We start from the raw sequence: 15,215 nt of genomic DNA, 5'->3' as shown, positions 1-15,215 counted from the left end.
GTGTGTACGCACGATCTTAGCGGCAAATTCACTGGCTATTCCGTAGGATTCGTAAGGTACTCCCTGTTGTCGCCATTTGACTGATCTGTCTCGCCGAGCTGAGGCTCTTTCCATGACGGCACAATAAAGCGGTCATCGTCGCCATCATTATCCAATAAATGTTCTTATCATAATGCTACACGCGTACACCGATTCATCACAGGCGCACGGAGATTTGTGTGCGTTATCTCGATAAGTGGACTTTTCAAGAAGTCACCTATATACGTTCTCGTGCTAGTATATATCCGAAGCCAATCACTAAACCATCAGCGATTTTGCCCATCTGCCGTGCCAAGGGACGAAATGAAGACATACGAATTCGCCATCGGCCATTGATAGATTTCATTTTTGCCGGTTTCCACCGTTATCGCGATTGTTCTTATCGTTGACGATAGTTATCAATATGAGAATCGACCACTCTTTTTATTCGCCATACTTAAGCAATATAGTATAATACATTGTTATAACCATTGACCATTGGCCGACTGTTACAAAGAGCCATTATTATTATTTATACTCGATCTTATTATCGTTATCTCACACGATTCTTTACCATTTAGAGTATTAGTTTCAAAATCTATATAAAAACTACGCGTATCTATTCACTATACTCTGCAGCAGTGGTACGGCTGCTCATCGTATTGCCTGCCACTATTTTACTATTCTTCCCTCCACTATCGTATTACGTTAACAATTATCTATACAGAATAATAATATGGATATACTACGTCGATAACAGATGCTCTGTGCCGCTACGCATTCTAAAAATGCATGATTTGAACATGGCTGTCCGATATTTGACGTGTGAAAGTGAATCCTGCGTGAGAGCGATGTGTTGCGGCTAATTATCTGAAAGTCGCCGTTGTTGACGGTAGCCCGCCGCGGTGGCGACTAAGGCTGCCATTGCGTCTGTAATTGCCAATAGCACCGCAGCGCTCAGGGGCCTCGTAGGCTCCGAGACAACAAGCGACCATCAGCCGAGAAATAAGCATCTTGAATTAAACTATTTCATTACCTTGCTTTCTACCCAACATCCATCACGCCCTCTATCTGTCTGTTCTCCTCCCGGGCAAAAACGACGTTTGACATATTTGAGATGAAAAGTATATACGCACAAAATCACTCTGAAAATCCTCCTCCCCCTCCTCAAGCCTCTCGGGGGGTCTAACTTTCCATCGTCAACTAGTAAACGTCAACTGTCGATCATTCTGCTATCGTTTCTAGCTATGCCCGCTAAATTAGTTTAGCAAATTTACAGGTGGAAAATCTGTGTAAGGATGGCTGTCATCCACACAGCAATTGTTGGCGGGCTCTGCACAGCCAAAATTAAGGAAAACAAATGGCAGAGACTAACGGGCTATCGAGTGAGCGGAAAAAAGTAATGCGACCGTGAGATTATTATTAACAACACTAACAGTGACGATATACTGTGGAATACGCACGCTAATACAATGTAAACCATTATAATTGTTACAAGTTTCGTTCACAGGCGTTCTTGTAACTAATTCAGTCTATTTCACGATTCGAGTAGAGTGAAATACGTATGTAGTGGTAAAATAAGCTACCTTTAGAACGCTCTGTCGTCCTGCAACGATGCAAACACATTTGATGGTGAAGAAGACTGTACCTCATCACATTTGATGAGCCTTAAATTACCGTTTATTGATCTAATTTACAGCTGAAGTTCTGTTACATCAAATGTGAACTACCAAAATAATATATGTAATCATGATGTTCGACGTTCTATTTGGATTTTTCATCCTCAGGTTACCTTAACAATATTCGCAGACCAAATCTGTAACGCTATTTGTCCTGGTATCCGATCTCTCTAGAAGTAGATTAGCCTACGGGTAGGGGCAAATCTCTGTCCTTGGGTCACCAATTCGTTGAAGTCAAGCTCCAACCCACTTGCAGGCACTGATACGACTGTTTTATGAAATGATCATAACAAAGTATGCCTAATATCTCCTGTAAGCACCTATCTTTGACGTGTATATGGATATATGCATTATAGAGAACATCGCCCTGCTTATATGATTGGGCTGGCCTCTCAATTCAGTTCTCTGTGCATCAGTTTACCTGGATGCGCCATCTGTTAACCTCTCTTAAGCAATAGCAGTTAATCATTCAGAAAGCCCGTCTGCCGTAAACGTTTTAAGTACGACTCGAGCGAAATTTTATGATTATATCGATCTTCGCTTGACTATACCAGCCTTCGGGCAGGTTTCATTTATTTCAGGCCGAAATTTCTTCATCGTTAACATATACAGGATTTTAATGATGATTGCAGGCCAACGACAACAACAACAACAACAACAACAATAATAATGGCGGCAGAAGCGGCATAAATAGTGTCAACAATACACTTAACATTTACGTCATATCAATGCTGTCCCTGATGGTGGAAGGGCATCATCAGACTCCTATGAGCACCGTCGTCATTCCGGCCGCTTCCTTCACATCATCGTTGGTTTGTTGTCGTTTCTGCCGCCGCTGTTGCTCTTAGCAGTAATGCCACTAGTGTTGCTTTTGCTGAAGTAATTTTTGTGTGTCTATGATCATATTCGTGTCTGGTGTTTGCTGGTTGATCTATCGGTCTATCGCCTGTCGGACACATGCGAATGACCCTGGCCAGCGCCCTTCTCTATTCTGTCCGCTGCCGCCGCTGCTGCTGGCTGCTTCATTCGTCGTTGGCCGAAATAAGTTATTACGCTGAAGCCGCCGCAACAGCCTCGGCGGCCGCGGCTGCTGCTATGGCTGAAAATACCCGCGCGCACGCACAGACTAGTTCAGACTGTCAGATGGACACCCAGCGAACCAACGTAGCCGTCGCTAAGTCGATCGTCGCTGTCGCCAGCAACGAAATGGTGCTCACTTACATCAATCGACGGGCGATGCTGATTTCAGCAAAACCAGCTTCGGGAGCTCAGGCAAGCTTCTAACGAAGCGTTGGGTTCCGTTGTACGGTGAGGCTCCATAGACAAGATCTAACCAAAGTCGCGGCCACTGCGAGAGCAGCGCCGCCCATGTAGCAGAAGCACTCTCAGGCCTTCGGTCTTCACGGTGGGTCCGTCTCCCTGATCTTCTTTCCTTCCTGGTCCGAAGAGAGTCGTCGACACAAAAGCGCGTAGATGAGAAAAAATGAACAGTAAAAGCGGTCTTCGGAGCGATGGACAAGTGAGCGGATAAACAAGCACTTCAGTGGCATCGGCCGCAACATTAACATCATGACTAAAACGACACCAACAACAGGGTTCACTGAGTGCTGCGCGACTAGCGGCGGGCCCCCCGAAGATCTAGCTAAACCAGTTCAACGGAACAGAATAGGCGAGTCAGTTCACCATCAAGTGGCCTTTCCGATTCCCCTTGAGTCTTACACATAGGTAGCAGCACAGTCAGCAACAGTAGCTAAAAGGCAAAATGTGTGCTCTTTCGGCCTGGGCCCTATCCTTAATCGCTGAGATCGTGTTGGCTCTCTGCTTTTCACATTAGAACATCGCTTGATGGCTGCTGCAGCAGATTTTTCACAGAACAGATCCGGAGGGGTTATTATGGCATTCTCCAGCGAGCGGACTTAGGCTAGAGAGGATTATGCCGGTTTTCGTTTCTTATGCCTATATCTGCTTTTCTGCCACCAGTGGTGTATACTTGCTTGGCTTAACCGATATTCAGGTATTACACACAGCCAGGTGTATGCTGTCGTGCCGAACAAAACGTCACAGGATGGACGTTACGTCTGTAGCGCGGCCCTAGTTGACAGGGGAAGATAAAAACAAACCATGAATCATCATTGTCAGCGCCATCATACCAGCAAAGGCCGCAGCGGAAGAGCATAAGTATATTTAACTTTCTAAATTAGCAGTTTGCCTTTACAACTATTGTCTGACTAACAGCAGAACAAATAAAAAGAAATATATATATATAGCATTGCAAGGCGACAATGGGTGGTTGGACGTTAGATTAAAAACTCGCTAACCAGCGGTAAAATAAAATCTGATCAAAATCAAAGCTTGATGTTATTGCTGATGATGCTGACGACGACGATGGCGTACTTTTCTAACTAAAAGCGAATGAACAGACATTGAGGAAGTTGGATGACATAAACGTATCCAAAGGGAGGCAATGTGACGCCAAAAATTGTTCCCACTGGTGTCTGTCGCATAATCAGGTAATTCAATTATCTGAGATATGAACTGCTCACCGATACTGATGTCGCTACAAGAAGATCTGAGCTCCGTCGGACAGTATGGTATGGAGTGATGTTACAGCTTTGCCATATCGACAGCTGGCATTGCTACACGCATTCATCATTAATTAATGTCACATTTGTCGTTGTCTAAGTTAAATAAGGCAACATTCTAATTTTTTGTTGATTTTTGTTGGTAATAGGCATAGTAAAAGTATGGAAGAAATGCCACCATCTGGGATCGGCTGTCCAGCTCCAAATTCTGCTGAGACCAGTGGCAACCACATCATTATGAGTATTTGCCGCGCTCGCAGCCAGGACGCTTGATGCAATGAAAATTGAAGAACAAGGCTATTTATCTTGTTGGACGCTCTCTCTCCATGATCATGTTCATGAACGGGAATCCGTTGGTCTTCGTTGTTTCTCACCGTCGTGTACTTTTGTCTTAGATAGTAGTCCCCAAAGAGACAAGATCCTAGAAGGTACACACACACAGTTATACAGTACACACCGCGCAAAGCCACTAAGTGGGTGTTAATGATGCCAATGAATCCCATCGCGGTCTCTATCTGTCCTACACTCTCGAGCATTGGCCTTAAGTTTCACCTCAATGACGACTAAACGACGTGGCAGACCAGAGCACAGTGGGTGGTCACTGTTGTTGTGGCTGTATCAGCTACAGTCTCTATCTTTGCGCAGGAGTGGTCAGCTCGACCACATACAGCCTTAGTACTGCGGCCTCTCGCTATTTCTTCCCCTTCAGGTCGATGTAGGCACAGGTCGGATTCTGACAGAGGCTTGCCGCTTTCTTGCTCCACGGAGAAGATATAACTGCATCGACAGGAGAACGATCTCTCCTTTTCCTGCTCTGTTCTGCTCTCTCTCAGCCACTTTATTACGCTATTGTAGTAAAAACTTTAACGGGCCGGTGACGTCCGGACGACTGCGTAGCGATAAGCTAGCATGATGCCACATGTCTACCCGCATGGTCTCCCACGGCCCATCCAGATCATGGACGAGGACTGCGGCTTGTTTCAATGTGGCGGAGATAGTTCTGTACTTTGTCTTCTTCTGCTTCTAGAAGACCTAACTGAGGATTATTGCTTTCTCTCTCTCTCTCTCTCTTCTCTCTTCTCTCTTCCTTGCTCCCCTTAGAAGATGTATGTTCTGTTAATGATCTCACCTCGTCCCTAGTCTGTAGTGGTTGTTTCCTCCAGGCAAATGTGGATACGAGGGTGCGTGTTCATGTGACAAACTTGTCTCATCGCTCAAAGTCTTTGGGTGGCACTCGTGTAGCAATAACCGCATCATCGTTATGATTGGCTAATGTAACGACAACAACAGCACCAGCAGAAGTAGCAATAACAATACTAGTCCAGAACATTTCAGGTGGGATACAGCTGGGTCCACTGTGGGTGTGATCGTCCAGAATGACTCTATAAACGGAGCAGGAGAGAAGCACGAGACAATCGAAGATCCGGGCGACCGGGGTTGCCGCCTTTTTTCCAGTGGCATTCATCTGTTCGGGAGGTCATTAGACGAGGGGAGAAAATCTTCTGAAATCAGGTACAGATAGTCGTTTAGAGGAGTTACGACTGCTCTGGGTAGCCGAAACAGAAAATTCCGAGCCCGAAGACGATGAGTTCTAAGTAACTTTGCGTTCTCGAGTATTCACTTCTGTTGGAAAAGTTATACACAGATAACACAGAAACAAATGTATGCAATTTACCTGCAACCGATTATGAAGCAAACATGTTTTTATTGCAATTTATCTACTTTTTGAAAGACCATTTCTCATAGGGCGTATAACGGAAGAATATTGTTGTCTAACTAAGATTCAATAAATGAACGTTTGTACATAACAATCAATGAAAATGAGATACGGCCACATTTTCAAATCGGTTGTACATCATACATTGCGCGCAGTTTTCGCCATCGTCCTGGTTCAAGCTTCGTGCTCACCTGGCTGGCGTTCACTCGACGGGGTGCCACCCACTAATAGTGTTCAGCAGGGCGGGAATTGAGGAACAAGAGGTTTCCAGCAATTTATGTTGTCACACCAACGCTTTCATGCACACACATCGATGGGGCGAACATCTCCCGTCGAAAGATTCGTATGCCGTCAAAAGAAGCTCCCCTTACAGTTCTGTGTCGCTTAAATCGCCCCATCGAATAACTTCAACAGACGCTCCGCATTGGCTCTATGCATATAGTTGTTGTGTGGAGAAAAGCGGATGCCGAATTGGCTATAACAGTCGCGTATTTTTGGACACGCACCGCAGCGCGCACCAATGTCTGATAGATAAAGTTCGAGACATTGAACTTAACTGGTTCATCTAGTCGCTAATGGTGCCTTCGATAAGAAATGCTCGCACGACACCGTGAATGCAATAAGTTTGATTGGAAATCTTTGCCTATAAGAATCGCGGCGCTAGGTAGCTCATTTATGTATAATACGAAGGATCGCCATAATGAAGACAATAACAATTAAAATTAGAATGCTGATAATAGCTATAATCATCGCCAATACGCTACTACAACTCTATTCAGTTACTTCAATTCACTCATTTCTGTCGACGCATCGCTGGCCGGCTTGAAGGTGCGCGCTACCGCAGACTTAGCCAGGCTAGCCAAGAGACAGTCTAACCCACATTGATGGTCTTCAGAGTTACGAGCACCTCTCCCCTACGCAGCTTCGAATATACATTATATTCATATCTATATATGAACATGTGCACGGTCACGGTATACATCCGTCTACATGAGCAACCAACAGCCAACACGGAGGACTGGTCGTCGCAACGGCGTCGCCACGCCACGGGACGATCGAGGCATTTTGCCTTTGCTAAACAGCTAGCCTCATAGGCAGCGGTTGTTAAAGGGACCGATTCTCGAAAACAACAACATTCACATAAAAATATTACTGGGCGTCGTCTGGTAGTGAACGACACGTGGGGACGTAGCCTGTCGTTTTATGGAGGCAACCGGTGCCGCACTAATCAGACAGGCCGCCTGCCCGCCCCTTCTAATCCGTCTGACTTGTCTAACTGGCCCAGCGCCCATTGGTGACCAGAATGTTTGTCTTTCTGGAACGTCTATCTACACCCACTTCGAGCACCAAACGCCTACCAGCAAACAGCACATACATTACGAGAATAACTATCCGTGTGTTCACGTCACTGCATAACGTCGTGCAACAACGGACCGCGATGCTGATAAGGAGCCGCTCACGTGACGGCACTTTTAGTCAATTCAGATTAGTACGCGTCGCCATGACGAGTATCAAACGTGTAGTTTGCGGTATCAACGATTAGCGATGGTTCCGACAGCGCCCATATAGAAAGAAAGGAGAAAAGCAGGCCGAAAAGCCATATGAAGATGACGAAGAAGAACCGATCTTCTGCACTTGAGCTCTCGGCATTTTATCATTCTACTTTTACCGAAAACATTCAAAGAGACGAAGCATCAATAACGCTAAAAAACATGTGGGAGGTGCGTACTCTTCTATGTGCATGTGTCGTATAGGTAAGGCACATTAAAATTTAAGTGGTGATACCCAAAGTGCCCCGAATTGCATTTATCAGCGTTTACGATCTCAGTTTACCAGCACCGGGCCTGTTTATGCTCTTCACATGGGTGAATTCACATGCATGGACAGGCATATTTCTGACACTGGGGGGCAACAGCAGCTATAAGTTTTTGATCGCAGCTAGGTCTCTTTCCCTCGATCCATCCTGTCCCGTCGTCTTGGCGCAAGCCCTCACATGAGTAAGATATGGTGAACGATACTGTAATAAACACATGAACATACAAAGTAGAAAATGCGAGAAACTGAATCGCTTCGTTGAGAGAACATAAAGACGTTTATATTCGAATACAAATTATTTTTGCTCTGAACACAGTGAACAGCTCTACTACGATCCTATAATGGCACTCACAACGACGATTAGTATGAAATAACCATCGAAGTGAGCATCAGCAACAGTATCCGTCGCCCATCGGCGACAGCGGCGAAGATGTGAGGCCACAGGCGAAGCACCCACATCAGGCGGCGTTAGCGAAAGCCAAAGAAAGGAGAAACAGACTGACTTCACCTTACCAGAGCGCCCAAGAGGCACCAGATCGGCAGCGACGTGAGACAGGCCAAATGCAGCTTGTGGCGGCGCTAGGGACGGCCAATAGGCTTGAGCGACCGAACCGCCCAGGACGCGCCATCGCAGCATCATCGCGTACATACGCACAGCAAACTACGCATTTTAAGCAGGCTTGGACCTGGCTTTAACAATTAACTTTTTTATGTTCTTTGTCGATGCATGAAGCGTAAGCGATTGGCTCACTCAGGCTGGTCAAATTATTAAAAGCATTGTACTTTTTCCGATTTGCTTGAATCAATTGGTGACGGAGCAAATAATGGGAAGTAAATATGTGATTCAGTAAGCGGCTGACCGAGAGGATCGGATGCGGAATGTAATCCGGATTAGCTATTCTGGGGAATTGCCTTTTGGCTGGTAGCTAAAAGGTGTTTCGAAGTAGGTTAGCTAACTAACTAACGTATGCTCAGGTTACGAAAGCTATGCGTTACAAGGGTGGACAGTCGAAGAAGCGCAAGCTTCGAGCTGCTAGAAAGAAGAGAAAAGGGCGTTTGCAGATTATCTTTATGAGCTCCACTTTTCGGCTGCGATAGTGTTATTAGTAAGTAGCGAGCGGGACCCCATACAAATCGATGCCGTAAACACACATAAGCCAGTTTGTATTGACTATTTCTGATATTCCGCTAAACACACACGTATACGCGCGACGGAGCAACGTGTGTCATACGAACACAAGCAAGCACTCGTGCTTTTGAATTCACTAACCTGGGTCCTGCAAACATAGTCTAGTTGGACGCTGGTAGTTTCCTGCCTACACGGTACGTACGCGTGCAACAGTTGGGCCAGGTGTACAGACCGCTGAAGTAAATGTGCCCACAGTATCTGGCATGTGTAGCACAAGAACAGCGTAATATAGTGAACTTATAGAAGGGTATATAGTAGATATGTTCCACGTAGTAGAGACGAGTGTGGGCAGAACGCCGAGTATACTTGCCACTGCCGCCACAGAGACGTAAAACGACGTTTTTTTTTGCATGCGCACATTTATATTCCAGATAAACTACATCTGTACAAGTTTCTGTCTATAGACGTATTACAAAATAATGCGTTCCACTTTAATCAGGAGAAAACATCGGCCGATTGATTCAAACAGTCCTAAGAAACGAAGGGAACAGTAGCAATGCGAGTTTACTGTTGGTGTTGCTGCCGCGGTTCCGCCGCGAACGGTAACTTCAACTTCGAATGAACGTAACAAATTCTGTCACGTGACAGCCAACAAAGCAATGTCTCCTCAGTGCGAAAGTGACAATCGACTCTATAGCGTTGGTCCTCGAGCGAGCATGCTCCACTGTAGAATACAAGCTGGAAATAAATGATTATCGAAGACCAAGTATTTGTCGAATAGCGTCGCACACAGGCTTAATCGCGGAGACACAGTTTCATGGTCGCATAAAAGCTTGTCTATAACAAACTAGATAAGGCCCGTCCAGGAAGAAGTTGACACCACTTTATCAGCGTAAACCTATAATGATTCGTCTGTCGTCGACTACACGAAGACAAATCGAAAAAATGCTCAAACAGACGGACTCGTCAGGTAGCTAGACCCGGAATATATGTGTTATTGAAACTTGGCCTACATACATGGCCGTGTCCCGTGAACTAATACAAACCATATCACTTCCGGCAGATACGAAGACGCGTGGATTCTAGAGTCTGAGACAAATGTATAGTAATTAATAGTGACCTTTATAGCCATCAACCGCAGGCTGATACACCAGCGATTGCTGATCCTCGTAGCTTTGACCAGCGAAGTTCCAATGGACATTTTGTTCGTACTCATCTGCTATTGATTTACTCATTGAATAAATTTGTTGCAAATCCTCTTTATTTGGTAACAAGAACAGATATAGTAAATATTATAACTACGATCTGATAGCCTCTGCTGGTTGATGCTCATTAGAAGATACAAGGGCGATATCTAACGACCTGCATTACAGGTTTCTATTAACGTGGAGCAATTTCTCATATCAAATTAGTGATATTGTGCTTCTTAATTAAAAATGAATTGAATTTTCCAGAAGGACGTTCGATGGTAGCAAAGATTACTATTGCACATAGCCAAGACGACTTAATTTTATGTATCTATAATCGTCTTTTTGTCTTGAGATAGTTATATAATCGAAAGGCTGGCAAGCGAATATCTGAAACAGTAGTGACAAACGATTTTATAGAAAATGATGGTCGGTAGAGGGCGGTGTTAAATTTATTTTCTAGTGCATTCATTTACTCCTGAGCTTTGTCGTATATAGAGACCGGGAGAGCAGACGAAAAAGGATATTGCTTTGTTTGCAAACGCGAATTGCTTTGTTTCTAAATGAGCTCACATTATATAACATTGTTCTTATATGCAGTGAAACAAGCGATAGTCCTTCGTGTTCACTTCGGCGTTGTAACAGATAAAGGTTACGTTTTATTTCGTAGCCGCCGGCTCATTCATCTGTCCGTGAATGAAACGAGCAGGAATTTTTTCTCGTAGTGAAAAATCTACTTTACACTTTCATTTGGCGTCGTCGGCTTGCCTTTCGGAGACGCATAATGAAAACTCCTAACCGAGTCATGTAGTGGGCCAACAAATGCGACTATTCCACGTTCAACTAGCGTCGTTCGCAGATCATCACAACTTTTTTCTAACAACAATGTATAATAATACTATGTTGCTATACTTGACCGACTACGCCTATATAAACATTAAACACAATCCCACATTTTGAAAGGAGGAATAATAATAATAACAAAACGATTAGTAACAGCGAATACAAAAGCTTGTGTTTGTTTCTCCTGCATTTTGACTGACTTTACTAACAATCCCTGTTATTACAATTGTTACGACCATTTGTATGCCTTCAACGTCTATTCCGCGGAATTGCTGGTAACAAAAAAAGCCTCATTCTGTTTTCCAAGACATCCACTTGTAAAGGCCTCTTGAGAGAGTACGCTAGACCAACCAGGTAATCTGTGACACGATGCGCGTGTCTCCGTCTCTGGTCGCAAACAAAGGATAAAATCAGCTACAACTAAAAATGCCTACGTGAACATTTTCTTTTAGCCTAATGCCACTGTTATTTATGTTTATATTATTATTTTTATTACAGTAACAACACCGACTACAATTTCGTGTATATAATGATAATTATCAAAATATAAATGGGATTATTAAAACATAGAATATCTTTCGTCAAGCTCTATTCTTGTCCCTTGCGTCGTTCTCCCAAAGCCACGCATACCACACGTATCGATCTGGCCATTGATTTTTCTTCGATATTAATTAATCGTAATAAAATATATATACGTATCGCATGGTTCGCGTTTTCTCGGCTCTCAAAGCTACATAATATCTTCGTATAAAATCTTTGCCTCGCGGGTATTCCCGTCCCGTTTGTTTGATCGTGTCTCTTTCCATCATCACTATTTCGCGTTTACTGGATTTTCTTTTTTGATTAAAAATGATTGTAATCAATCCTATTGTATTGCTATCTACCAGGGAAAGTCTGCACGTTAAACTCTTCTCTCTGCCGCCTTTCCGACTCGGCCTTGCCTTTATTAGGGGCTTTCTTCGAAAATATCGAGGAAGTGAACAGCATTTGCCGCCGCTGTCGCTATCCTGCTAATAACATAGAGAGAAAGATATACTGATGCAGCTGGCTCTGCCAGCTAGAACAAACGTATGAACGAACAAACAGCTGCGAGATCGCGGTTCTCGCTTATCCGAGCGATTTCGATCGTCAGTGGAACGATATGGGGACACGATGTGAGCGACGTAACGTATGTGTATAAATATTCTTCCATACCATTGCTCGCTGCTAGCCTCAGGCACGGTGTTATCGCCTAAAAGGTAAAAGGGCATAGATTTAAATCCACAGACACTGAGGGATGTTTAGGTGGAAGGCTGATCGTTGAGAATCCACCAGTTGCTATAGAACAGGGAAGACAATTTGAATTGACAGAATCCGAATCATGCGGTGTATGTACATACATACATATGGATATTATGGGCAGATAGGTTAGCTCATAAACACCTTGAAATCATTGGATATCTAATGCATTTGGGGAAGCGGAGTCGTCGTTGTTGTTGTCGCTAGAATACGTTAAAAAAAAAGCCAAAGATCTTTTATAATAAACTATTATAAATAGAATAATGGGGCGTAACATGGAAAAAAACAACCCAGGCGACTCTTACAGTGATCGGTTAAATAGCAGTGCTGTAGTAATGATGTCGATAGCTACAATATTGTGAATTCATTCATATAATAAACGTATGTTTTTGTGTTTCTCGTTTTCTACAATTACAGGTCCCCGGTCAAAGAGGACGAAACGTAAGGAGAAGTCTGATGAAAAACGTCCCCGAACAGCCTTTACCGCCGAACAGCTTCAGCGACTCAAGAAAGAGTTCCAGGACAACCGGTAATAACGTATTCGTTAAGGAACTTTGCCGACTTCTAGAATCTAGGGAAAAATTAAACAATGGCGAAATTTACCAGTGTGCATTTGTCTTGTTAACTCGTATCTGACTGATGTTGACTGAGGAACTGACAATGCAGTATCCTAGGCGAATTTCTCAAATGGGAAGATTAAGGCACTTTTGTCTGTCGCCTCTGTTTGATTTGAGCTTTTGACGGTGGTAACAATTTTCATTGACGATCTAAAGCACCAGAAACCTGTTTGCTTTGTAGCCCTCCCTGTGCAGGACATGAAGCACCTTACGGAGCCTGAACTATTGAACGCTGCCTGCCTCGTTATTGCTCCGAAGGCACGGTTATATTAATCATCCCGCATGTTTCCTTTATATGGTGTCCATTAAGATTCCGTTCCGTAAGGGTGCGATTTCCATAAAGAGTCGACCTACGTCCGAACCGTCCTCTATAACCAATACCGCCGCCCTTCTATTACTACAATAGAGATAAGGGCAACAAAATTAGCCTCACACTAGTTATGTTAAAGTGAAACATTCGCAAACGCGCATATCTACATTTCGGAAGGACGCATAAAAATATGTGCCGTCGCTCATATAATAACTATTATATCGGGGAATATTCCAAAAGGGCATATTTTAATTATCTGAGGACGAGACAGTGGCAGCAGTATCATTGATGCAAATATATGCAACCTCTAAAACGATTATATATTTGGTTGATATACGAGACGCTTAGACGCTTTCTCGGTAGTGGGCATATAGGCGCCCTCCATACCGGTGGACTCTGTTTGACCACGTAGGAAACTGCTGGGCTGGGTTGTGATGCGATACACAGTTGTTTTTATTAACCAGACAAACTCAGATAGATCCGACACACGCATCCGTACACATGTTATGGTTATATCTATTATGCAGAGTCTCTGGCTGAGTGGCAAGACGGATCCACTTTCGGGAATCAAATACTTATTGTATAGAGGTAATAACATTACGGCTACTTTTTGGGAATACGATTGCCGCCGGCGTTTCGTATTGTCTGACCATCTAATGCATGTTTAGCTAACCAAATCAAAATCACGGCACAGACTCGTCGCAAAAGAGAAAACTCTTTATATCAACGATCCGATGGCGGTCGGTTGCATATTTTCCGACATGCGAGTCAATATCGATGTCCGTTAGTGTTTGGCAGACCTCAGGTCCCTTCATGAAAACTGAATGGGGCTGATAGAAAAGGGGTTACTCTAGTAAGCAGGACGAGAACGTTCCCCCTGCTGAATTAGGAGCAACAGTAAAATAGTGGGATCCAGCCGAAATCGAAGCGTCCGCTTCGAGAGACAATCGTTAGAAATAAATTAGCTACGAGGCTGATCGTATCTCTTGGGTCTTCCCTTTATAACGCTTGTTGTAACACAGGTATTGCCTGCTATTATTTAATATGCACGACCGTAGAGCGTTGTCTTTCCTTTACGCCACTAACCTAATGAGCATATATATATATATATATATATATGAACCTCTATTGTCTTAGAAAAGAAATTACAAATGAGATAGCTGCAAATGGGCTTTAATAAATCAAAATCGATCGACACTGGGCCAAGCCTTACCGCATCGTAGTTAATAACAGTTGCGAAACAGTACTATAAAGTAGGAGTACTGCATGACATCAAACATCTCACAGGCTCTAAACAAATAGCTATTCGTGCTACCGTTGGACACCATCTCAACCTTCGTGTATCTACAGCCACAATGATAATGATTCATATCTAACAAATATAGTATACATCAATAATACATGCATATCTCAGTAGATAATAAGTATCTGATGAGCTCCAGGAGCGGACGAAATGGAGGCGCAACAAACAAAATAAGTGTCGATTTCATTATCTCGTAGCTAATTATCCATAGATGGAATGGTGGTAGATCGAGAATATTCCGAATGGAACCCGACTGTAGTCTTAGTTAGCCATTGTCGAGCATCTTAAGCGTCAATGTTCAAGCTGAACGAAATATAGATATGCTAAATGTTAGTATGTGTGTTTGTCGTGGCCCACCTTGCTTTTCAGATACTTGACAGAAAAGCGTCGACAGGACCTGGCGTCGGAACTAGGATTGAATGAGTCTCAGATTAAGATTTGGTTCCAAAATAAACGCGCCAAGCTTAAAAAGTCTACGGGACGACCTAATCCGCTCGCGTTGGAGCTCATGGCTCAAGGTAATCAATGTAACCAAACGATACATGCTCACTCATTTGCTATTAGTCATCCTATCTTCTGTCATGTATTTCCCATTACTCATTGGATGAAAGATATCTGTATCCGTAAGTTACGTCTAGTCAGTCACTAGTTTATCTGTTATTAAAATGGAATGTCACTTTGTCCCCTGAATTTAATTAAGTTTATTTCTTTTTTCCGTACTCACACAACGAGGAACT

At 43.6% G+C, this 15,215-nt stretch overlaps 1 protein-coding gene across 1 annotated transcript in view; it reads left to right on the top strand.

The window, feature by feature from the left end:
* LOC111273715 (uncharacterized) overlaps window positions 1–15,215 on the top strand; it is a 64,726-nt gene that overhangs the window by 45,974 nt on the left and 3,537 nt on the right. The window contains exons 2-3 of the mRNA XM_022855603.2: window positions 12,666–12,777; window positions 14,848–14,996. Coding sequence (XP_022711338.1) covers window positions 12,666–12,777; window positions 14,848–14,996 — 261 coding nt within the window. The remainder of the gene's footprint in view (window positions 1–12,665; window positions 12,778–14,847; window positions 14,997–15,215) is intronic.

Source organism: Varroa jacobsoni, unplaced genomic scaffold, assembly GCF_002532875.2.
Source record: "Varroa jacobsoni isolate VJ856 unplaced genomic scaffold, vjacob_1.0 scaffold_218, whole genome shotgun sequence".
In the NCBI taxonomy this organism is placed as follows: domain Eukaryota; kingdom Metazoa; phylum Arthropoda; class Arachnida; order Mesostigmata; family Varroidae; genus Varroa; species Varroa jacobsoni.
This window is presented reverse-complemented; position numbering and strand designations above follow the sequence as displayed.